Here is a 23,617-nt window from a genome sequence, read left to right as displayed (position 1 = left end):
TTCAATACAGACTTTGATAGGCTAAATTGCAAATCAGTGGCTTTTCTCAGAAGACACAGGAGATTCACTTATTACATTTAAGTCCTTTTGCAGAATTAATGTGGCATGGGGCCACAAAATGGTTTTGGTCCTCTTTTCTTGTAAACCAAAGGTCATAGGGTGAAATACCATGTTTTGAGGAAATCTCATGTTCAAGAAAAATAATGTAAGCTTTTGCTTTTTAGATGTCACACTTGTAACACCACAGATCGAAATGCCATATGTGTGAACTGCATTAAGAAGTGCCATCAGGGACATGATGTAGAATTTATTAGACATGATAGGTATGTAGCACACTTACTTGCTCTATTACCCACTTATTTTCCCCCTCACTTTCCTAATTTTTGGGTTTTCATTTTGCTTTAGGTTTTTCTGTGACTGTGGTGCTGGAACACTGTCTAATCCTTGTACATTAGCTGGTGAGCCTACACATGATACAGATACACTATATGACTCTGCTCCACCTATAGAATCTAATACATTGCAGCACAACTGAATTCCTTCCCTAAAGAAAAAGTCCTGCCATTCTAACATCATAACTTAAAACATTTTTTTTGGAAGAAGATTTAAAATATTTGCCCATGCTACAGGAAGAGACTGTATTAAAAATGGATACACGAGGTCAGTTGACACTATGAAGCTCAAGCTACCAAAAAGAAAGTGGCAATATATTGACTCAGGATCTCAAAGCTGGGTGTTTTAGCATTACTGTGTAAAGACTTTTGAAGGGACAGAAGTGAAGAAATAAGCTGCAATTTTGTACAGATACCAACTTCTGAAAAAAAGCTGGTGTTTTTACAACTAGCATTGAATGCAGTCCAATTTGCAGTAGTACTCTTCAATAGACAAGCAGCTTTGTTGCTGCCTTTATGGACATGGGTACCAATTGCTTTTGTAATATGGTAAAAATGTGAGCTAGCACTTCTGCGTTTCTTTTGATTTTTTTTTAACATGTATTCAGATTGAGAAATATGATTTTAATGCTTTAATCTCATGTAGTTTGTTTTTAATTTCAAGCAAATCTTCTTGTACTTGAATGTGCCCTGTTTTGTTAGCACACCTAGACTTGCTGTAACTGTACTCATGTCCCAGTATGTACGTTCTTTCTATGAAAGAGAAAACACTAATCTTAAATTATATCCAGCAATGTTTCTGGTATCCTTTAAGAAAAGTTAAGACTATTATTTCCTTCCCTTCCCTGTGCAGCATTCAAAAATCACCCCTAGAAAAAGTGAGTGTTTTAATGAGACTTCCTAGGAAGGGATGCACTGTAAAACAAAAGTATTCTTGTAACTCAGTTTTGTGAAAGGTAAAAACTACTATGTTTTAAAGTACACTTTAGAAAGTCTCTTCAAAACAGTCCTGTATTTGAACTCTGTTCATAGTTTTTTTTTGAACAGTTTAGACAAACTGCTGGAAATTAAAAACAATTTCCTGCATTAAGCTGAGACAAGTATATATACAGCCCTATACAGTTTCATAGCTCCCCCTCCCCCATTTATGTGTATTGGTGACAGTGGGTATAAACAGCCTGAAAGTGTATGCATGTACCATAACATCTAGACTTAATATATTGTGGAGTATTCAATAACCATTATGTAGAAGGTAGATAAGAATTAAAAGGGTTTAATTTCCTAGAAAGAAAATGGAAAAATGGTCATTTTTAAAAAATAAAGTTTATTAGATCATAATGTTGTCTGAATTTACCACCTTTGTCAAAAAGTCAACTCAGAGCTTCCAATGTAGTCTATAATTCCTTAATCAAAGTCAGCAACTTAGGGACAGCTTCAGCATCTATAGTCGACCTTTCACTAGCCAGGCAAACTTCCCTTAAAATTAAAAAAAAAAAAAAAAAATTGAGTTCACATCAACCATCCCCCATTATGGTTATAATAAGGTTGGCTGCATGGCAAAATTATATCTAAGTATAATTACCGAAATAATCGCAGTGATTGGGTCATCTTCTCAAATTCTCTTGCTTTTCTATGTCCCTTTTGAATAATCTCCTCTGGAAGATTAGCAAGCTTTGCTGCATTAAAGCCATAGCTTTTAGGACAAGCTCCCTTAATGAATTTATATAGGAAGGTAATAGTCTCCTGGCTGGGATCCTCACATTCATTTTCTACCATGCATGCCTAAAAAAGAAAAATATTTTATTACATTATATTCATGTGCTAGTAATGGAAGTACCTGATTCCCTCAAAAATCTAACCTTTTGCATAAGCAATTTACACATACCATGTGTCCCAGGCGCACTGCAACATTTTGAGAATAATCTTCCACTAATGAATGGTAATGGGTAGAAAACAATGTACGACACTTTATGTTCTCAGCAAGTTCTTTAACAACTGCATTTGCTATTGCTGTTCCATCAAATGTTGCAGTACCTCTTCCTATGAAAGTAAAATATGCATAAATTACATATCTGCCTAATACCCAAAAGGATCTACCTTACAATAGAAAAAAAGAAAAAAACCAAGATAGAACAGTAACATCAATTAGTGCATCCAAATAATAGGCCCTGTTTAGCTAAATAGGTCTGGTCTCATTTAGCAGCCCTTGGAGTGGGGTGCATTTCTTTAAAGCATACTGTTCAGGTACCAGTCATCTTCAGAAATGTCCTATTGGTTTCTCCTTAAATATCCATATTTTGATTAATTACCAAGGCTTGAGATCTCTTAATACTGAGAACTTTTTCACATTATCTCTTCAATCTCTTATCTCCAAATATGGTCTATGGCGCAAAGGTGAGTGCATTCTTTTAGAGAACTGTCCTGTCAACCATCTTCAAGAAAAGTAATTCTTTGTACTAAAGTTTTAAAAATAGCCTTCAAATGGAAATTGTAATGTCTTACCTAATTCATCCACAAGCACCAGAGAATGTGCTGTTGCGTGTGTAAGGATACTGGCAGTTTCACTCAGTTCAACAAAAAATGTACTTTCACCTAAAACACACACATATGTGAAGGAGAGCTTTAGAATCCTAAAACAGTACATTCATCTTTAAGGTTCATATTCTTTGAATCCATGAGCTACCCAGGTTAAATCTTTTTACACAGATTACGCATGCAATTCTTGAAACAATAGAATGATTTCAAATGTCTGAAAGCATTCCAGAAGAAAAACATCAAATTTAAATGACTCAGATGCACGCAGATATATTTATCTGATATATCTGAAGGCAGATATGTTTATCACTTAAAACACAGAATGAATTGTCAAATAATAAAGCCTTAGGTGGAAAAGAAAACTCACCTGACATTATTCTGTCTGAGGCACCAAGTCTAGTAAATACTCTATCAATAGGTGTGAGCCTGCATACTTCAGCAGGTATGTAACAACCCGTCTGGGCCATTACAGCTAACAGGCCAGCCTGTAAATGGAGGAAAAGGTCATTTCTAATTGGCATTAAAAACATAGATACATAGACAGATACAGATCTATATATATCCAGAAGACAGCAACGCCAAGCTAATAAACATTATCTTTCATAAGAACAATTATGGTAGCAGTCAGGCACTCCTAAAAGGCAAAGGGAAGCCTAAGGAAGGCAAAAGGCTTAGGGCCTAACTGGCTTGAAAACCTCAGCCTGTGAGGTCTGAACCCACTACATCAGTGATTTTTAACCCTGGCTAGCTACACAGTAGAATCACCTGGGAGCTCTTTAAAATTGCTGATGCCTAGAAGCAATTCCAGACCAAATCAATCTGGGAGGATGGAACCCTCCTGCACTTTGTCAAGCTCACCCCATTTTCATTTTTTAAGATCACCTGGAGAGCTTGACAGAAATACAAAAAAATCAAAACCGATTAGAACCGTACTGTCCCTTGCTAGTTAGGAAATTTGATGACCATAAGTCTAAGATTATACAGAAGAGCAGGGGGTCAGCAAACATTTTCAGTTCAAGGGCCCAATGTCTCAGTCACATTTTTTTTCCTTTTTATAACCCTTTAAAAAATATAAATCATGGTTTAGCTCAGTGGCTGGCCAACCCTTTATGTATTTATTGTCTTCCCTAAAAGCAGTTTCCAACAGTTACTCGAGGTCATAAATTTTATTTGCTTTCCTATCTGAACAAGTCGGTCATGGTTTTTTATAAGGATTCCCACAAATGAGTCGAATTAAAGGACAAACCTGCAACATTTTCATTCATTATGAATACACCTACCTTCAGAGGAAATGAATCCAGTCAAGTCAAAGTTTATAAAGACATAACTTGAAATCTCCCTTGCCTTTTTATTTTTCTAGCCTTTTTAAATATAGGCTTCCTGTACATCAGACAGACATTTGATGAAGTGAATACAATTCTGTTTTATAATACATTTTTCCTTTGTTTCCTAGTATTCTAGTGACTGAACTGTTATTCATGTGCTATTTGGAAAAGGGCCTAAATATGTAATATATTCCTAAAGCGTACAAGTAACTTTGTTGTAAAACCTTAAAGGTCAGTTTACCTGTCTCATGAGTGTCGACTTGCCCCCCATATTAGGTCCAGTAACAAGCACACAATAAGCTTTGCCACTTTCCTCCTCCTCTTCCTCACAGCCTATTAGAATGTCATTAGGAATAAAGTCATCTCCAAAAAAAGTCTTCGTAATGCAGGGATGACGTGATCCTCTAAGGTCCAAGAAGGGGGGTGTGTCTTCTTCTGGAAACAGAATTACTGGACGACACATAGGGCCATCACCCCCTCGACTGTAGTTAGCCAGGCACAGTAAGACATCTGTTAAGGTAAAAGTGAGGCTTGATTTTTGAGGTCTGATAAACACAAAGACCCAACTAATTAATATAAAAAGCCTGCTGGGGATTCTGTGTCTGCCTCTCTGTCCCTTCCTCAGCTCACACCCTGTCTTGTGTCTCTCAAAAGAATAAACGTTAAAAAAAAATTGTTTTTAAACAAAACAAACACTTTCTCAGTGGAGGGTGGTGGTATGTTCTACTTGCTTTTTAGACATAGTGTTTTTTCTTTTCTTTAAAAGGCACTCCAGAATACATAAAAAGCTTTAATGCATTCAATAACCTAAAATCAGTCATCGGCCTAAATGTTTTAGGGATCTTCTATTATAACATTTGTAATGAAAAGAGAACTCTCATTTTTGGCCCCAAATCCCACTTCTCACCCAGTCTCAAAAAGACTTAGTCCCTCCCCTAACATCCAGACCAGAGGAATGCCAGGGGAAGCTAAGAGATACAACTGGGAAATGCTATACTGACCTATTTTACTTGATCTAATCCTGGAGCTAACACTTCTTAGAAGCAGAATGTTTTCACAATAGGCACACTGATATAAAACAATCTTTTTTTTTTTTTAAGTTCTTTTAAATGTTTATTTTTGAGAGAGAGACAGAGGACAAGTGGGGTAGGGGCAGAAAAACAGAGGAAGACACAGTTTCTAAAGCAGGCTCCAGGCTCTGAGCCATCAGCAGAGGCTGACACAGTGATCAAACCCATGAACCTAAGATGATGACCTAAGCCGAAGTCGATACTTAACCAACTGAGCCACCCAGGTGCCCCTAATATAAAACAACCAAGAATAAATTCACAATTTTGAACACCTGTGCTGAGGGAAGTTTTTTTTTTTTTTTTTTTTTTTTTTTTAATTATCTACTGAACTATTCAAAGCTGTATTGGTTTAAGGAATAAATGTGGCACAGGGGCGCCTGGGTGGCTCAGTTGGTTGAGCATCCGGCTCTTGATTTTGGCTCAGGTCGTGATCCGAGGATCGTGGGATCCAGTCCCTGAACGTGGATGGGGCCTGCTTGGGATTCTCTCTCTCCATTGCCCCTCTCTACTGCTAGCATGCACTCTCTCTCTGTAAAATTAAAAAATAAAAATGGCACAAAAAGGATGCCAATTCTGGACAGCCGTGTTCAGGTCAAAATAGTTCTGTTACAAATGTGGTTACTGTGTTTTTAAACCACAGGGAAAAAACCTAAACTGAAACACCAAGGGCTCCAAATAAGTTGGCCATGAAATTTATAGAAAAAGGATATTAAGCTTTTGAAAAGGTTACCAAATTACAAATCTATAAATCAGGGCTCTGAGAAATCAACTGCAGGAAAGTGTGATAATTTGGGCTAAAAGAAAAAAGATCAAAATCTTGAAATATGCATGTAAAGAAAAGAGATGCACTGAAAATACAGAAAGGATGCAAAAGTTAAAATTAAGAAGTGATGGGCCAAGATTTTTTAAGCTTCTATTTTTTGTTAGACTAAATTAAAACAGTATCAAATACTAAAAAACTCCACTGTAAAGGAAATTTGATCTAAAACACATTGCCTCATTAAAAGTACTAAAAATATTTTATCTTTTGTTCAATTATTCAAGACTGAGTAAGGCCAAAAAGTGAACAACTTAAATTGCTATGGACAAACTAGTCATTTTGTCTAGTGAGGAGGCAAGCATACACACATCAAGACGTATATACCTTGTTATCTATGTTCAGAGATACACCTCAGTGGCAACTCTCCAATGGATGTAAATCTTAATGTACAACTAGGACATAACGCATCACTAACCAAAGCTTTAGGAATAAACTTGTTCAAAGTCTTACCCAATACTGCGATGCACTCAACAGCAGACTGCCAGTCCTTGTAATTTTTATCAAAGTTATAGAAGAGTCGCCGCATGCAGTCTTTCAACGATACGTCTCTCCGCTCTTCAGCGTTTATCAGATTAGCCAACTTCTTCTCAATAGTTTTGGTCCAGTATCGTTTACAGCCCTTCTTGGTGGATTTCAACTCATATTCTTCTGGCAAATTACGAGTGATGAAATTCTCTGGAATTTCCAACTGGTAACGGTTCCTGCCAATCCCCCAGTAGACAATGGTCCTACAGCCAATTCGACTGCGCTGTTTCTCCAAGTATTCCAGGAGGCTCTGTTCATTTTCTCTTATGTCAGCAAGAGCTTGGTCATAATCAGGGTCAAATCCTGCTTTGGGAGTAATTAGTCCAGTCCTTCGAGCCTTTTCATGGTCAAAGGCTGTATCCCATCGGTTCAGTTCTATAGTCAAATCAGGAAAACGGCCCTCAGGATTTTTTGTCTGCAAAGTAATGACTTGCTTAAGGATTTTAGACTTAAAGTTGTCAGCAACTTCTTCCATAGTCTCTATAATTTTACATATTACTTTGAATCCTTCTAGAGCAGAAAGAAAATCAATAATCTTTTTTTTGCTGTATGTAGTTTCTTCATACATTATAGCCCTGCTATCTGGGTGGTTCTGGCTCTTCAGGGGAGACCCAACATTATGAATTTTACTCAGCAGCCTCTCAAGGTCTGGAATCTTCTTTAGAAGGTCTGCAACATCAGAGATTTTGTCAGGCACAGCCATGAGGTCTTCTATAGCATCTAAACGATCATTGATAGCATAAGGGCTACAGAGTGGGGCACAAAGCCACTGCTTTAGGAGCCGCTTACCAAAGGGAGTATGGCAAGTATCAATCTTTTCTAGCAGGGTCCCTTCAGTAGAACCATTTGTTCCATTCAGGAAAATCTCCAAGTTGCTTAATGTCACAGCATCTAGCACCATCCGTTGATTGGCTTTTGCAAAAACAGCACCAGGTCTTGTAGCACTAACCCTGTCAGAATCCAAGGGAATGTATTCTTCAAAATTAGCCATTGATAAAAGCTCTTGATCAATAAGGCATTTTTTGAGGTAGAAGACACAACCACCTAGAGCAGAGAGGGCCAATTCACTCTTCTCTCCTGGTGTTAACCCAAGAGAATCAGACTCTGAGGTCATACCTTTAAGCACCTGGGGTAACATCACCCCACTGTCATTTAACTTTTCCTTAAAATATGCTTCTTCAAGGAGAGTTCTCAAAGTTTTGGCTGCATCCCAAAACTGGGAGCCTGGTATCAGACCTTCCTGAAGAGAGGAGGATAATGAACCCTTCAGAATCATCTTAGTTTCTGTTGAGAGATTTCCTTTCTCAAACAAGACTTGTACTGGAGGGTAGTGTGCCACTAGAGTCCTAAATCTAGAACAGTGGCGATCATCTGGAAACTGACCTATGAAAAACTTTCCCAGTGAGGTATCAACAAAGCATACTCCATACACTCGAGTGTGGCCAGAGGAATCCTCCTCTTTTTCTTTGAGGCTAAGAAGATACTTACTGTAGTTCTCAGAGGGGTCACCTTCCAGTACACTGTAGGTCTGTGTACCCTTGGTAATGACTCTACAGATCTCCCTCCTCACCACTCTGTCATACTTAGATATATGTGCCATCTTCCGGCATCGTGCCTCCATCATTTCCGGGGTCTCAGTCTGTTCCACTCGTGCTACTTTATAGCCCTTCTGAACCAGAGAATCAGAGTATCGGCCAAATGCAATTTCAGGGAAACCAGAATGAGCCCAGTTGCCTTTCATGAATACCAGCCCGAGTTCATTGACTCCAACAAGAGCATCCATGTGGTACAACTCATAAAACTTCCCCACCTTATAAAAAATAACAAGATCAAAGTTCTGAGACTTAATCTGCCACCACTTCCTCATCCCAGGAGTACAGGAATTAAGGAAATCCTCAGGCACATAGAGTGTGGATGCATCAAAATCGGGGTGATCAGGTCGCCTCCTGTGGAGATCTCGTCTCTTTTCCTCCTTAAGCCACTCTAAAGTTTCATGATACCAGAAAGTGGGGCGACTACTATCCTCACATCCTCCACCAGTGTGGGCTTGAGATTCAGAATTCTGAGGGGCAGAGAAAGCACTCAGAGTGCTCTTGGTTTCTGATGAAATGCCAGTTGATCGTTTGGTGGCCAAGGGCATTTCCTTCCTTGAACTTTTCCTTTTGAGAGCGCCATTTCCAGACACCATTTTCTTCCGTTTTGAAGCAACTTTGACAGGGCTGTCCAAGCCTTCACTGTCACTGTCCCCCACTCCACTGCTTATTTCATCACTGCTTCCTTCCTCCTTAGCATCTGGCTTGAATTCCACATCAGAGCCACCAACATCACTCTCAGAGTCTGATATGACCCTTCGTTTTTTTATCTGGCGGCTACTTCGCCTAGATCCTTGCACCTTAGGTGGCACTTCTTCTTCACTTTCAATTTCCTTATCTTCTTCACTCTTATCTGATGAGTAAGTTGCACCTACCTGGCAGGCAAGGAAAGAGTTATTTAAATACAAAACAATCTGGAAAATTACAGTACTGCTGTGAAGTATTTCTCAATACTTCCTATGTCAAGAGAAGAACCCATCTCCAAAAATGAGAAACTATTTTTTTCCTCAAAGAATATCAGTTTCAATAGTATCACATTACAGGATTAAGTGATTCTATCATGACAGTTCTATCTTATATAATAGTGATGCAGCTCATTAGCATGACCATACATCACAAATGCCCGTAAAGTGATGCCCCCAGGAACAGTCAGCTGTGGAAATAAACAACTTTAAATAACTCCATTATCTTTCTTCCAGGGTCACCTCTCCTCTTACAGATGGACATATTACGAAATTTGCCACTTTATAAATTCTTAAGTGTTAAGAAAGCAGTAAGCAATCTCTACTGGTTCTAGTCCTTGCCCTTCCACAAACCAGCTGTATCTTCTTGGGCACGGCACATTCACTTATCATGGATCTCCCACATACGTGAAGTCACAGGAGGCTAAATGATTTCTGTATTACCATCCAGTTCTAAACCTTTGATGAATGTTATGATCCCTGCTCTCAACCTCAAACATAAGATTAAAAACACTTTTCCTCTCATTTCTCTTAAAATACCCATTAGATTAACTTGTTTATTCCCTATCTGTAATAGAATAAAACAGAATCTCTTCAGCACACTGCTCACTAATTTCTTAGAGAATAATGACCATGTTTGTTTTAAATGAACCAATTATTTCTTCCTTAACAGAATTTAATTCAGTCAAATAGTGACCACTAACATTTGAAACCCAGGTTGTATGTCAAGGTTATTTAACCTTTATTCTCATCCATACAAAATACAACAAAAAAAAGGAATGAACGCATAAAACCAGGCAATTAATTACCAGGGCTTGACCACACCCTCCTATAGAGGTTTACTACCAGATACCATGACCAATTTTGTCACCATGTCCTTACTGTCCTGAGCTCACTACTTGTTACCAAAAATGGTTCTACCTCTTACACGATGTGTCCTCCACCAGGCTTGAAGCTGTAAAACTTAAGCAAAATGACTGCTGAGATTCCAATCTAATTTAACCTACAGTCCTGAGGAAATACAGACGTATGTGTACAAATATTAAAGTGTATATATATGCAAACAACATATAAATAAGAGAACATCACTTTGCATATCCACCCCCTCTTTCCATCACTCTCCCAACAGAAGTAACAACTGACTGTTTAACAATGTCCCACCTCCATCTCTTCTTCTTCCTCTGGTTCTGAGGGCTCATCACACACTGCCAATTCAAGCCTCTCGATCTTGTCTTTATTCAAGGCTTCATCTGCACGTTGCATTGCTCTGAGTATTTCAGGCTTTGAACTATAAAAATGACCTCCTTTTTGTGCTTCTTTTGATTTTGAACCTAAAAAATTTACATTTAGATTGAATTTATATTTCTTAAGCAAATCTTATTCTTATAAATAGGACCTGTTGGTGGGGTAGTGGACTCAACCTACAACACCTGTCCTAATGAACAAGAATGATGAGAATCTAGTTTTTAATTTAATGACCCATTACTTTTAATTGATAGTAGACCAGGAAAGCCTACAAGGAAGGAATTCTCAGGGAAAAAATTACCAGTGAAACTTAAATTACCTATTTTACCTCCTTGAAGTTGCCTTAACTGTTGGGTCATCCAGGACCACTTCATCTCTCTTCTAATTTCTTGGGAAGTGGCCCTAAATAGATAAAGCCCACCTCCTCTTCAGATGAGACATGACATGTAAAAGGTGTTTGTGTTGAGACCCTTTTTTTTATTACTTCAGGAAGGCCAAAACTACACCGTCAGTTAAATGGAGTTATGATACTAAGTTTATCCCTAAGTTAAATAGGATATATTAAAAACAAACCAAAAAACAAACAAACAAAAAAAACCCTCTACTGGTAAGGATACTAATATTTTGGAAGGGTACCCCAGTTCAGACTTTGAATGTTTTTTGTTTTAAAGTTAAACTGTCTTGTTTTCAAGCAAAACTCTTTCTTTACTCCTTGCATTTAAAGAGCTGTAATTTTAAATGACACTATCCACTGAGCAAAAGATTAGATGCAGAAGATCACAAATCTAATGGCACAAACTAGGAATGTCTGTTTTCTTCTAACCAAATATAATTAGGAAACAAACCTGCATTTGTCTACATTTGAAAGCTCCAAACATGGCATTTCCTTCTTTCTACTGAATACTAAAACTAATAGTACATGCTAAAGTGTCATGGAATTTGCAACTTTAATGAGCTGCCTAAATAAAGGTACAATTTTTCATTTTTCTATAGAGCTGCACCAACACTACGAAGTTAGGATAATCAAAATCCATTGGAGGGTGGCTCCTAACTTCCTCCAGTGCCTTGTTTGCAGCTGCACTCACCCCCCAGCTATCTAATGACATCATTCCCCGAAAAACCCTGATGCAAACTACTTTACAATCCTAAGACCAAAAAAAAAAAAAAAAAAAAAGAAGAAAATTAAAAACCTACTTTTCCTCATCCACGCTATTCCAATGATTTAGAAATTTAAAGGGCCAAATGCAGTATGCAGAGGGTGCCTTTACAAAATAATGACAACGTAAATGCAAAATTTTTAAAGTCATACTGCCAAAGCTTTGTTTAGAATCTCCAAATCAGTCCTAGGAAAAGATCTTATTTGTCATCTAGTTCAACTCTCTCACTTTATATATGAGTGAATAGTATCTGAGTTGCTTTGTTGGCCAAGATTATACAGCAAATTAGTGCAGGAGACCGCACCAAATTTCCAGATTCTCTTTCTGTCCTGCAGGTCAGATTTCTGTGCAGGCTGAACTTTCTTCAGTATGCTCTCCTTGCCCTGCAGGATGAGCGGTGCTAGGACCAAAAGGCATGATTCCCAGAGATTCCTGGGAAACTGACCCTTATTCTGACTCCAAAACACTTGAGTTCAACAACATTCTAGCATGGAGAGTCTGGGGATAATAGATAAGGACTTATTCATCATCAAGTGTATGTATAAGCACTGAATCCTGCGAACATCATGTGCATGCACTATATAATTCAAGAAACTGAGAAGGTGCACCTGGCCCAAGTGAGGCCCCACAGGCGGGACTGCTGATGTCTAGGACCATAAAAAAGCTGGGCCTGGAAAAAGAAAGTTATGGTTCCAGAAATCTGATGGAAAACTCACCTCAGACGTAATCATAGGTGAGGATTTTGAAGGCCAGGTAAGCATGCATCTCCATCTGTCCTAGAGAATGACACTGATTTATATGCTACATATCCTGACTGCATTGCCTTTCTCTTGGACCCTTGAAGATGAGGACACTGTCAATTTACCTTTTTCATATCTGAATTTGGTATTTTGGTCCAAATGAGATCTAATCATGAAAACATTTTTCCTTTAAAGGCATGATATTGCCATAAGTCAACTGAAAAGACAGAAAAATTCCACTCCATGCAACAAATCTGCTGAAGACCAGCTACAGCATCTTATATTTTCCCCATCTATCTTATCCTTTTCCCATGCTGGAAGCATTTCCTGCCACTCCTGAAATTTATTGGCATAAAATACACTTAATTTCACTGTATAGGAGACGGAGACACTTGTGCTCACGTGCATGCGTGCTTGCTCTCTTGCACACTCACTCTCACAAACATTCTGCAGAGTGGACTCCCTTACCTGTATATGGCTTTAATAGCCTTCTGCTAACCCAGCCCCTTGTTGGGCTGTCATCAAAAAACTGTACATGAACTCGGACAGACTTCCCTTTCTCGCGGATGAATGTTCCATCAAAAGGGTGGTTATAAACCAGGCAAGGCCACCAGGGGTAACCCTCCATCTTGGCCCAAACCAAATCACCTGGTGAGAAGTCACAAGAACTGTTGCGAAAAGGAAATATATAACTTGGTTAATATTTGGTTAAGTTGCATTCAAGGCAATTACCTACAAATAAAAGCAATTCCAAGGAAGGTATAATTAACACTCCTATGAATTCTGGCATTAATATTCAAGCATAAAAATCCTAGAATTAATGATTTTTAAAAACCAGATGTTCAAGTCATTTTAAAAACATAAGCAAATATCACAATGCGTATTATTTAACTATTAAGACAAACACAAATATAATGAATTCTGGTATTAAGGTGAGAAACTACTTCTCAGAATCATTCACAATTTAAAAACTGTAGCAGAGGGGCGCCTGGGTGGCACAGTCGGTGAAGCGTCTGACTTCAGCCAGGTCACGATCTCGCGGTCCGGGAGTTCGAGCCCCGCGTCGGGCTCTGGGCTGATGGCTCAGAGCCTGGAGCCTGTTTCCGATTCTGTGTCTCCCTCTCTCTCTGCCCCTCCCCCGTTCATGCTCTGTCTCTCTCTGTCCCAAAAATAAATAAATGTAGAAAAAAAAAAAATTTAAAAACTGTAGCAGAATTCTGGTAGAATAACAATGTTAACAACAAGACTCATTGTACATGCTCTCCAAGTTATAATGCATCACATCAATGCCTGCATACCACAATATAGTATATATCAGGAACAGGACCTGACCCACAGTATTAATAAAATACCAAGCATACTATGTAATTTGCTAATGATATTAAATATTACCTCATTAGACTTTGCTTGGAATCAGTCTCCAGTCAAGCTCCTATGTATTCCACACATTCCAAAAGCTACCTAGCACACTACTATCCTTCACTCCTATAAATCTAGTTTTATGGAAAATGTCAGTAAAGTGCCTAACATCCCTGAAGTATTGAGTACATATGCCTTTAGACTCGAAAACAGAAATTCAATCTTAACAAAATGATTTGGTCCTGAAGGTTTCCTGAGAAAGGGAAAGGAGGAGAGGGTAGGGAGAGAAAAATCTAGCTTAAAAGACTACAGCAGATGTACACCTGAAACTAACATAACACTGTATGTTAACTAATTAAAATTCAAATATAAAAATAAAAATTAAAAGACTACAGCACAGTCCCTCAGTGATGAGGAAGCCACAACAGCTGATAAATTCTGCTCAAGTACTATATACCAAGATTTTCTAAACTTGCTTAAAGATTTCACTGAATAACTGCAAAAGTAAAATAAGTATGACAAACAGGGAACATTTTAGAATAGCTTCCATTAGTCACCTGGGGCCACTGTATTCAGCCCCAATAACGAAATTATTCCTTTTCTTCAAAAATGTGAATATGGAAACCCCTAGGCTAGACAATTAGAAGAGAAAAACAACAGCATGATTCAGCTGGGACTTTTCTCAAGGGCCTTTACAGTATGTGCATTCTTAAATCTAGAGCAACCTACACAAGCAAAGATCTATAAATATTGCCATCAAGCTCACCACATAGGTCATCTTTAACAGGAAGCTGTGACTGTACAATTTCAAACAAACTTCTGTTAAGTGCCTCCTGGCTACTAACATCCATTAATAGGAGACAAAGACCCTTAACAGCTGTGCAGAATGGTTTGTTTACAAACCTCCCTACTGTCAAGCAGTCTTTCCCTTGACTCCAGCCAGGTAGCCACTAACCACACAGCATTTGTACCAAAGTACCTGGGACTACCCTAAAGCTGGACTTTTATTTCTGCTGCTAAAGGAAGGAAACATCTTTTGTCTTTGTAAAGACACTAACAGTTGTGAGTCCGAACCGTGGCAATAATTTTTACAAGATTGGCCAAAGAGCAAATACATGTTATTTCAATGAACATGTCTTCCCTCATGAAGCATATTTCTGTATAGTCTTGAGATATCAGGCTTCAAATTGTGTTATCCAAGCAGATTTTTTCTGAAAGGGGGACCAGTCGGGATACCTATCTGTCAAGCCTGGCTGCCCTTCTCAAAGACACTTAAATCCCTTAAAAGATGGAGACTCAGGTAAGGTTTTGGTGTGTTTGTAGCTAAGCCTAAACCCCATCATTGGCTAGTTTGAGGCAGTTCCTCCCCAAGTATTGAAATTATTCAGTATACGTAGATGAGCCCTGAGCCTGACCATTATGGAGCGAGGTTTACAAAGTGTTCTTGGTTTGGAGTGCCTGGCTGGCTGTCGGTGGAACATGAAACTCTTGACCTCAAGGTTGTGAGTTCGAGCACCACATTGGGTATGGAGATTACTTAAAAAATAAAATCTTAAAAAAAAAAAAAAAAAGTGTTCTTGATTTGTGAAATTAAAGACAACTATTCTTCTTGCCTGTGTGTACAGAGTTATGCAGGGTAAGGACTAAGGGCTGAACTGGACACCAGCTGTTTCATTACATCTGTGTCTTATAAAAGTTACAAATTCTCGGGGCGCCTGGGTGGCTCGGTTAGGCAACCGACTTCAGCTCAGGTCATGATCTCACAGTTTGTGAGTTCGAGCCCCACGTCAGGCTCTGTGCTGACAGCTCAGAGGCTGGAGCCTACTTCAGATTCTGTGTCTCCCCCTCTCTCGACCCTGCTCACGTTCTGTGTCTCTCAATAATAAACGTTAAAAAAAAAATTTATAAAAGTTACAAATTCTCAAGAATGGAGTTAGTGCATAACAGACTGACAAGAATGCACATCTTGGTAATACATTTTTTTAAGTTTATTTATTTATTTTGTGACACCACAAGTGGGAGGGGGAGGGGGAGGGAGAGAATCCAGAGCAGGCTCCACGCTGTTAGCACAGAGCCCAACGTGGGGCTCCATCCCACAAACCATGAGACCTGAGCCTAAATCAAGAGTTGGACACTTAACCAACTGAGCCACCCAAGGTGCCCCATCTTGGTAGTACATTTGAAGTTCAAGGGAACAGGATGCCTCAAATCCAGTGGAATTCTGTTTTGCCTGGTATGAGGCAACAGAGCACTTGCAGGAATCTCAGTTTTCTTATGGGATCCCAGAAAAACTGTCATGACTAGATCAAAATTCTTGAGCCAAAAATGACATGGCCACACCTGCCTCCTGAAAATTCCTTTCTATCCTCAAGTAAGAGTAACTCAAGTTTCTGAGACCCAAAGACATGAAAAAAAATTTTAGTTTTATACCTAAACTTAAGATGTAATAAAATATTACTGTTTTAACACGAATAAGTTCATTAGTTTTATCCCAAAGGAAATAACTTGAGCTAGGTAAGACTCAAGTTATTAACTGCCATTTATACAAATGTAGTGCAAATTGTAAAACAAACTGTACAGTGGTATTCAAAGGTCTCAAAAATAATTAGAAAAGATAAATTTCCAAAGCAACCAATTTAAAAATTCAATGTCTTGGGTACCTGGGTGGCTCAGTCAGTTAAGCATCGAACTCTTGATTTTGGCTCAGGTCATGATCTCACAGTTTGTAAGATTGAGCCCCATGTCAGGCTCTGTACTGATAGCAAGGAGCCTGCCTGGGATTCTCTCTCCCTCTGCCCCTCTCCTGCTCATCCACACTCTCTCAAAATAAATAAATTAACTTAAAAAATGTTAATATCTTTAAGTTTATCTTGAAAGGCAGATAGCCATACTTACTGGAGGAAAAAAAGCGTAAAAAGCTAGTTTTGAAATAAATTCCTTATTTGTAAAGTTAAAATTAACTGTTCAAATTGTTTTTCAACATCACCATACCCTAAATAGAACCTTATACTTAAAGAATCTTACACACAATCTAACTTTTCTGCTGTTAGAAATTGGCAGTAAACTATAAAATGCTAAGGCTAAAATGTTTAGTAATATGCACCGTTCCTCTACTAATGCTAAAAATGACATTTTAAAAATTCCAGCCCAGGAAACAGTGGTTTCCAGCCAAAAAGAGAATTAAGTGGGTAATAAAATACACTGTTGTATACTGTGTAATAAAACTAGGTATTTTAAACATTTCAATTAAAAATTTTCTTCACTTAATGCTAACAGAGTTCTTATTAAATCTATTAATTTTGTGGGTACACTCCAATTGTTTAAAGGTAATTTTAAAAATTTAATCTCAAAATAAGTAAATAAAAAATTTCTAGCAGTTGTGTAGTTTCCAAAGAATACCAAAATAAAAGGAACATATATTTTAATCCATGCAAATATTCAGGTTTTCCTACCAACACTAAATCCTGTCTTTTAAAATATGGAAATATAGGGGTGCCTGGGTGGCTCAGTCAGTTAAGCATCCGACTTCGGCTCAGGTCACGATCTCACAGTTTGTGAGTTCGAGTCCCACGAGTCACTAAGAGCCTGCTTCAGATTCTGTATCTCCCTCTCTCTCTCTGCCCCTCCCCGACTTGTGCTGTCTCTGTCTTTCAAAAATAAATAAATGTAAAAAAAAAATGGGGGGGGGGGGCGCCTGGGTGGCTCAGTCGGTAAGCGTCTGACTTCAGCTCAGATCATGATCTCACAGTTCTTGAGTTCGAGCCCCATGTCGGGCTCTGTGCTGACAGCTCAGAGCCTGGAGCCTGCTTCAGATTCTGTCTCCCTCTCTCCGCTCCAGCCCCACTCACACTCTGTCTCTTTCTCAAACATTAAAAACAATTTTTTTTCTTAAATTTTTTAAATATGGAAATATAATGCAATCTTGAAATATGCTATAATTTGAATACCTGCCAGTTTTTCATACACTGGTTTTTATAAAAGCCTGACAACCCTATGAAAATCACATCCACCTATTTCACTGGCTCTACTTAAAACTTTGCCCAACAGTCATGTATTAACTGTATTTTAATATTTGGCTATGTTTTCTGACAATCTTAACATTTTTCCCTTTTCATATAACTGTATTAACAAGAATCTTTAGCCCTATGCAAATCAAATTTGAAAATATCTGGGCCAAAAAGTCACCTCACATCTAAATATTTTATTACAGGGGAACCTGAGTGGCTCAGTCGTCGGCTCAGGTCATGATCTCACAGTCTTTGAGTTCGAGCCCCGCGTTGGGCTCTGTGCTAACAGCTCAGAGCCTGAAGCCTGTTTCAGATTCTGTGTCTCCCTCTCTCTGACCCTCCCCTGTTCATGCTCTCTCTCTCTGTCTCAAAAATAAATAAATGTTAAAAAAAAATTTAAACATCTTATTACAATGTAAAATACATTGGCTCTTCCTAAAGCCCAAGCTGAAATGCCAAAATAAATACTGGAATGATATCTTACAATATACTTATAAATAAGATCTAAATAGGGTGCATGGGTGGCTCAGTCGGTTGAGCTTCCGATTTCAGCTTAGGTCATGATCTCACAACTCATTAGTTCAAGCCCACTTGAGCTCTGTCTGTGCTGACAGCTCAGAGCCTGGAGCCTGCTTTACATTGTGTCTCCCTTTCTCTCTGCCCCTCCCCTGCTTGTGCTCTATCAAAAATAAACATTAAAAAAATTTTCTAGGGGCGCCTGGGTGGCGCAGTCGGTTAAGCGTCCGACTTCAGCCAGGTCACGATCTCACGGTCCGTGAGTTCGAGCCCCGCATCAGGCTCTGGGCTGATGGCTCAGAGCCTGGAGCCTGTTTCCGATTCTGTGTCTCCTTCTCTCTCTGCCCCTCCCCCGTTCATGCTCTGTCTCTCTCTGTCCCAAAAATAAATAAAAGTTGAAAAAAAAAATTTCTAATCCAATTACGACTTTATATGTTTTTAAAGTGTTAATATAAATGTTTTTAAATCTATTTAAGTAATCTCTACATCCAACGTGGGACTCAAACTCACAACCCCAAGATCATGAGCTGCAGGCTCTTTCCACTAAGCCACCCAGGCACCCCAAAAATGTTAATATATCTTAAGTGTTTAATATTCTTGAGATTCTAAAGATAGTGTTAAAAAAAAAAAAAAGGAAAAACCAGATAGCTCAGAAAAATAAATGTAAAAGCCTTCATACAACTAGGGTGCCAAGCTGTCTCAGTCTGTACAGCATGCAATTCTTGTCCTCAGGGTCAGGAGTTGGAGCCCCATTTTGGGCATAGAGCTAATTATTAAAAAACAAAAAACAAAACTCATACAACTAAAACTGAGAAATGACTTAGTAAAGCTAAATATATATTGAACAGATCTTTAAAACTATGCTTTAAAAAAAAAAAAATCACGTTTTTGCTTTCCTTTTGGTCCATAATTTTGTTGTCAATTACTGATTGTGCCCCCAAATTTATAATCAACTTTTTGAACTATCTACTTAAAAAAAAATTCAGTAGGTACCAAAGCACTGCTAGAATCTGCTTCTATAAACAATAAAAGATGTCAAACAAAAATATGTGCATATAACACAAAAGCACTTTCAGACCCAACTTCAGAAATCAGCTACCAGTGTTTGCACCTAACTCTCAAGGTGGACCATTAGAGCAGACTTCCTCTACCCTCAAATAACTAAATGCAGTACTGAGAAAAGAGAAGTAATCAAAGCAACTAATTCCAAGGCCCCTACAAGACCTACCCCCCCCCCCACCAGTACACCTCTGCCCATATATACCCTTTCCTTCTCCTTCAGCTTGGTTAACTGTTACCCATCACTTATGCACTAAGGATCTAAGGTGACCATATAAACTGTCATCCAAACTGGTGTCTACTATTTTCTAAACAGGATCAGAAAAGAAACCTAAAGGAAGTTTAAAAAAAACAAAAACAGGTTCTTTGTGGAGCAGCTTAATTCCATGCCTTAGAGCAGGGAGGGAGAAGGGTCATCAGAATGAATGTTTTCAAAAGTCCTGAGGTAATGTTAAAAAGTTGTAAAAGTCAGCTCACAAGAGGCTCCCACAGACCAAATTATGACAAGCTGAGCATCTTTAAATACCCGTTTTAATTATATCAATTAAAACAAGTCAGGTCTGTGAAACTGAGTCCACAGGATACTTTTTAAAAGGGCTAGAATTCTTTCTCTTACAGTAAGTAATATTATATTGATGTCATATTAGTTGGAAAAGTATACCGCTATCTACAAATACATTTAACTATGAAAATTCTTAGGAAAGGACTTACAACTAGTACAGACAAGGGTGCTTAAAGATTTGCCAGGTCTGACCACTCCTCTGAATGCAGATGGGGCATACACTTCAAAGAGAGACAATTATCACTGAAATAAGATTGTAAAAAATAAACTAGCCAAGATTTGTAATAATAATTTTAAAAAGCCAGATTTAAAGCGCTCAAATTTTAAAAAGCCATACGTATTACAGCTCTCTCAATTATCTTAGTCAAAAATAAAGAAAAAGGGGGTTCATGACTGAACCCCTACACACCTCTCAAAGGCTCACTTCTCCTTTCCTTCAATCCACAATTTGCTGGACCTTCTTCCTGAACCAGCTTCCTAACACCCCCTTATTCCCACCATAGCCTAACTCCTGTCTGTCTGCTGGGTTTCACCCCAGAGAGATGAAAGCCTACCCTGTCATATATACTCTTTTCCCCTCACCAAAGCTCACAGAGCTCATATACTCTGCTCCTACTCTAAGAATTACTCTTTTGCTTGTTCTATATAAGGTTGTATCCTGGACCCATAATGGCTAATACTGTGCCTGGCAGAGCAGGTACATGGGCATTTGTTGAATGAAGGTCAAATCTATATACTGGAGTCTCTTTAGAAGCTTAGTATCAAATGCTGATCTTTCCTGAATACTCTGGGAACAGTCCCTTTAGCAGGTGGTCAAGTGTAAACAATGTCATGTTTTTACAAGTCTCCTGAATTCAGACCTCAAAAAAAAAAAAAAAGGAGCATGTACTTTTCAATACATAAAACACAAACCACACAATAAATGCGTCCTTTTAGCATGGATGCAAGAATAGTCAACTCCTGTTCAAATAAACATTATAACACATCTTGCATTTCTTACAATGAATGATGAAAAATTTTATGAAAAACAATGTTATGGAAGATACACATGTTAGGAGAGGAAAAATGTTTTTCCTCTAGCCTTCTGAGTTCTTGGCTAAGACCCGCAGTAATAAAAGATTAACGAAATAAAACCAAACTGAGGTTTATTAACATGTACACCTCCTGCATACATTGGAGATACTGAGGGAAACAGTTAACTCCCAGATAGCTCCAAGTTACCACCTTAAATACCATCTGCAGCTAAAGACAAAAGAAAGATGGAGGAGGGGTGGGGAGAGGGACAGGTACCGAAGGGTACCAGGGAAAGAACACCCAACAAGGGTTGATTGTTATGCAGATTTGTCAGAACCATCTCCATTAGAAACGTTTTATCCACTTTTAGTTATCTTTCCTCTTCCTGGTTCAAAGCAGGAGACATCTTTACAAATGGAGGTTTCCCTTATAAATGTAAATTGATGAGTAAAGTACCCTTTTCAAGAACTGCTCTAGTGTCTGCTGTTTCTCAAAAAGAAAGCTCAAGGGGCGCCTGGGTGGCTCATCAGTTGGGCTCTTGACTTCGGCTCAGGTCATGATCGGGCTCAGCGCAGCTTAGGACTGACTCCCGCTGCCCCTTCCCCGCTCGAACACTCGCTCTTTCTCTCAATATAAATAAACTTAAAAAGAAAAAAGAATTTTGACAATAAATTTCATATATTGAAAAAAAAAAAAAAAGAAAAAAGAGCCCCACATAATCTCTAAGCCAGAGGCATACCCTACTACTCTTCACACAACTACATAAACTCACTGCCTGAAAGGGTCGCTTAAAGGAAGGTAACACTATAATTACACTTAGACTTCACAATCTGTAGGACACCTAAAACTAAAGACATTTGGATTACTCAGAACCACTAACACTTCAATCTTGAATGAGTTGGGTTTTTTTTTTTTTCTTAACCTCTATTTCTTCATCCTTTCAAACGGCTAGCATTACATTTTGTGCCTAATACAATACCTGGGATACAGCAAATACGAGCTTTTCAAAATGTCGCCGCTTCTCCGACAAAAGGCCAACCAAGCCGTGGAACAGCACGGAACTGCTCGGAGAGCTAGGACACCTCCCGGCCGGATTCCCCACAATCGTGGCGGTATATCCCGTCCAGGGCCAGCTCAAGGCCTTTCCAATCTCACTCTCAACTGTGAAAAAATTACAGTGCCCCCTCCTCCCATGGAACCGTCAACAAAAGAGACACTGTATCATAACATCTTTTTCAACTCCACACGACACTTCCACGTGTGTCAAAATTAACACGGCTTCTAAATTCTTCATTTGTTGGTGCATGTTCGGCCTACCTATGGGATGACCCAGCCGGATCCCACCACTTTCTGCTCCCCCCACCCCACCTGCCCCGCCCCACCCCGCCCTGCAATTCTCCTTCCGACCAATCGGACCCCTCGGTCTGCGACGTGATACACCCCCGACGCACACAGCTCGTGGCCCACCCCCACTCCCACCTCCCCAACAGCCCACACAAGCAGGCCGAGCGCCCATCGCCCCCACAGTCTAGGCGTCCAACGCTCAAATCAAGCATCAAAGTGTGTTCCCCGAACGTCTAATGGCCCCCAGTTCACTATCCCAGCTCTGAAGGAGGAACCTCCTCCTTGAATCCCAGTCACTGCCGCGCCCCCACAGCCTCTGGGCTGCAAGCGTTCATCCTCCCCGCAGACATTCCTCTTTCCCGCCACCCCTCCCCCGCCGCAAACACCACCCCCTCCCCCGCCCTGGGTGCGCACCCCGCAAGGAGCGTGCAAAGCTCCCTTCTCTTCCCGCCCCACCCCCAACGCTCCCATTTCCCCTTTCTTCTCGCTACCCCAACCAGTTTGCACTCCATCTCTACCGCGGCCTCCCACCTGGCGGAACGCATCTCTTCCTCCGAAGTCTGCACGTCTCCTCCCCCCCACCCTTTCTTCCTGCAGCCAATTTCCTGCTGCCCTGTTTACAATCTACGCCCCCTAACGCCAAGGCTACGAACTCAACCCCTGCACTGTTTCAAGCCAAGTATACAGCCCCACCTCCTCCGAGCCCAAGGCCTGGCTACGCACCCCGCAATCCTCCAAAGCAAGCCTCCCTTCCCCAGGCTCCCTGCGCCCCGCCGCTGTGCCCCCGCCCTCGGCACCCCCCCCCCACACACACACACCGCGCTACCTGGGGGGGACCGCGGGCGCGGCCGACTTCCGCAGCCCTCCATTGACGTTCCTCGCCTCGGGTGGCGACGCAGAGCCCGCTAGGGGCCCAGCCTCGGCCTCGCTCCAGGCCGCATCCCCGCCGGGAGAAGCGGAGGCCCGGGTAGCAGCGGCGGCACCACCGCCTTCACCTGAGGCCCTGACCGAGGCCTTGTTAGCATTATTCAGCGCTGGAGACTTGGGGAAGAAGCTGTACAGCGTGCTCTGTCGCGACATAGCGACGGCCGACAAGGCCCAACCGCTCGGTCGGACCCAGCGCCTAGAAGCTCGGAATTAACCGCGCGGCGACTGCTGGCGGGAAATCTGGGGGGAGGTGCGCTGCGCAGGAGGAACACTGGCCCCAGCGGCCAATCGACAGGCGCTGGGGCGGGCACAAGAGGCGTAGCGGCCCGTGCGCGACCTGCCCCGCCCCCTCGGGGCGCCAGGCGACGTGAGGAGGGGAGGGGCTGGCAGGGCGCGCGGGGCCCCCGCACCCCAGGGCAAGAATGGCAACAGGCCTGCTGCGCTCCCTCCGTGGCTGGTCGAGGCA

General features: G+C 40.3%; 2 protein-coding genes across 4 annotated transcripts in view; one reads left to right on the top strand and one right to left on the bottom strand.

The window, feature by feature from the left end:
- The window catches only part of FBXO11 (F-box protein 11), an 85,110-nt gene extending 83,380 nt beyond the window's left edge, over positions 1 to 1,730 (top strand). For both annotated transcript variants that reach the window (XM_045054183.1, XM_023251664.2), the window contains exons 22-23: positions 225 to 323; positions 406 to 1,730. In XM_045054183.1, the coding sequence (XP_044910118.1) occupies positions 225 to 323; positions 406 to 535 (229 nt within the window). In that variant the 3' untranslated portion in view covers positions 536 to 1,730. The remainder of the gene's footprint in view (positions 1 to 224; positions 324 to 405) is intronic.
- MSH6 (mutS homolog 6) lies at positions 1,697 to 23,406 on the bottom strand. 2 transcript variants are annotated; one of them, XM_003983968.5, is made up of 10 exons: positions 23,051 to 23,406; positions 12,832 to 13,031; positions 10,383 to 10,552; positions 6,593 to 9,134; positions 4,494 to 4,762; positions 3,295 to 3,412; positions 2,895 to 2,984; positions 2,278 to 2,432; positions 1,975 to 2,174; positions 1,697 to 1,868 (listed from the first exon to the last, which is right to left on the bottom strand). In XM_003983968.5, the coding sequence occupies exons 1-10, from the start codon at positions 23,302 to 23,304 to the stop codon at positions 1,787 to 1,789; spliced, it is 4,080 nt and encodes a 1,359-aa protein (XP_003984017.1). In that variant the 5' UTR covers positions 23,305 to 23,406; the 3' UTR covers positions 1,697 to 1,786. The 2 variants fall into 2 exon arrangements, with proteins under 2 accessions (XP_003984017.1, XP_044910117.1); XM_045054182.1 differs by lacking the exon at positions 23,051 to 23,406 and adding an exon at positions 21,860 to 22,219.
- Positions 23,407 to 23,617: the final 211 nt, after the last annotated feature.

The sequence above is a fragment of the Felis catus genome, chromosome A3 (assembly GCF_018350175.1).
Source record: "Felis catus isolate Fca126 chromosome A3, F.catus_Fca126_mat1.0, whole genome shotgun sequence".
Taxonomy (NCBI): Eukaryota; Metazoa; Chordata; class Mammalia; order Carnivora; family Felidae; genus Felis; species Felis catus.
The sequence above is the reverse complement of the archived record's forward strand: the minus strand, read 5'-3'. Positions and strand labels throughout refer to the sequence as shown.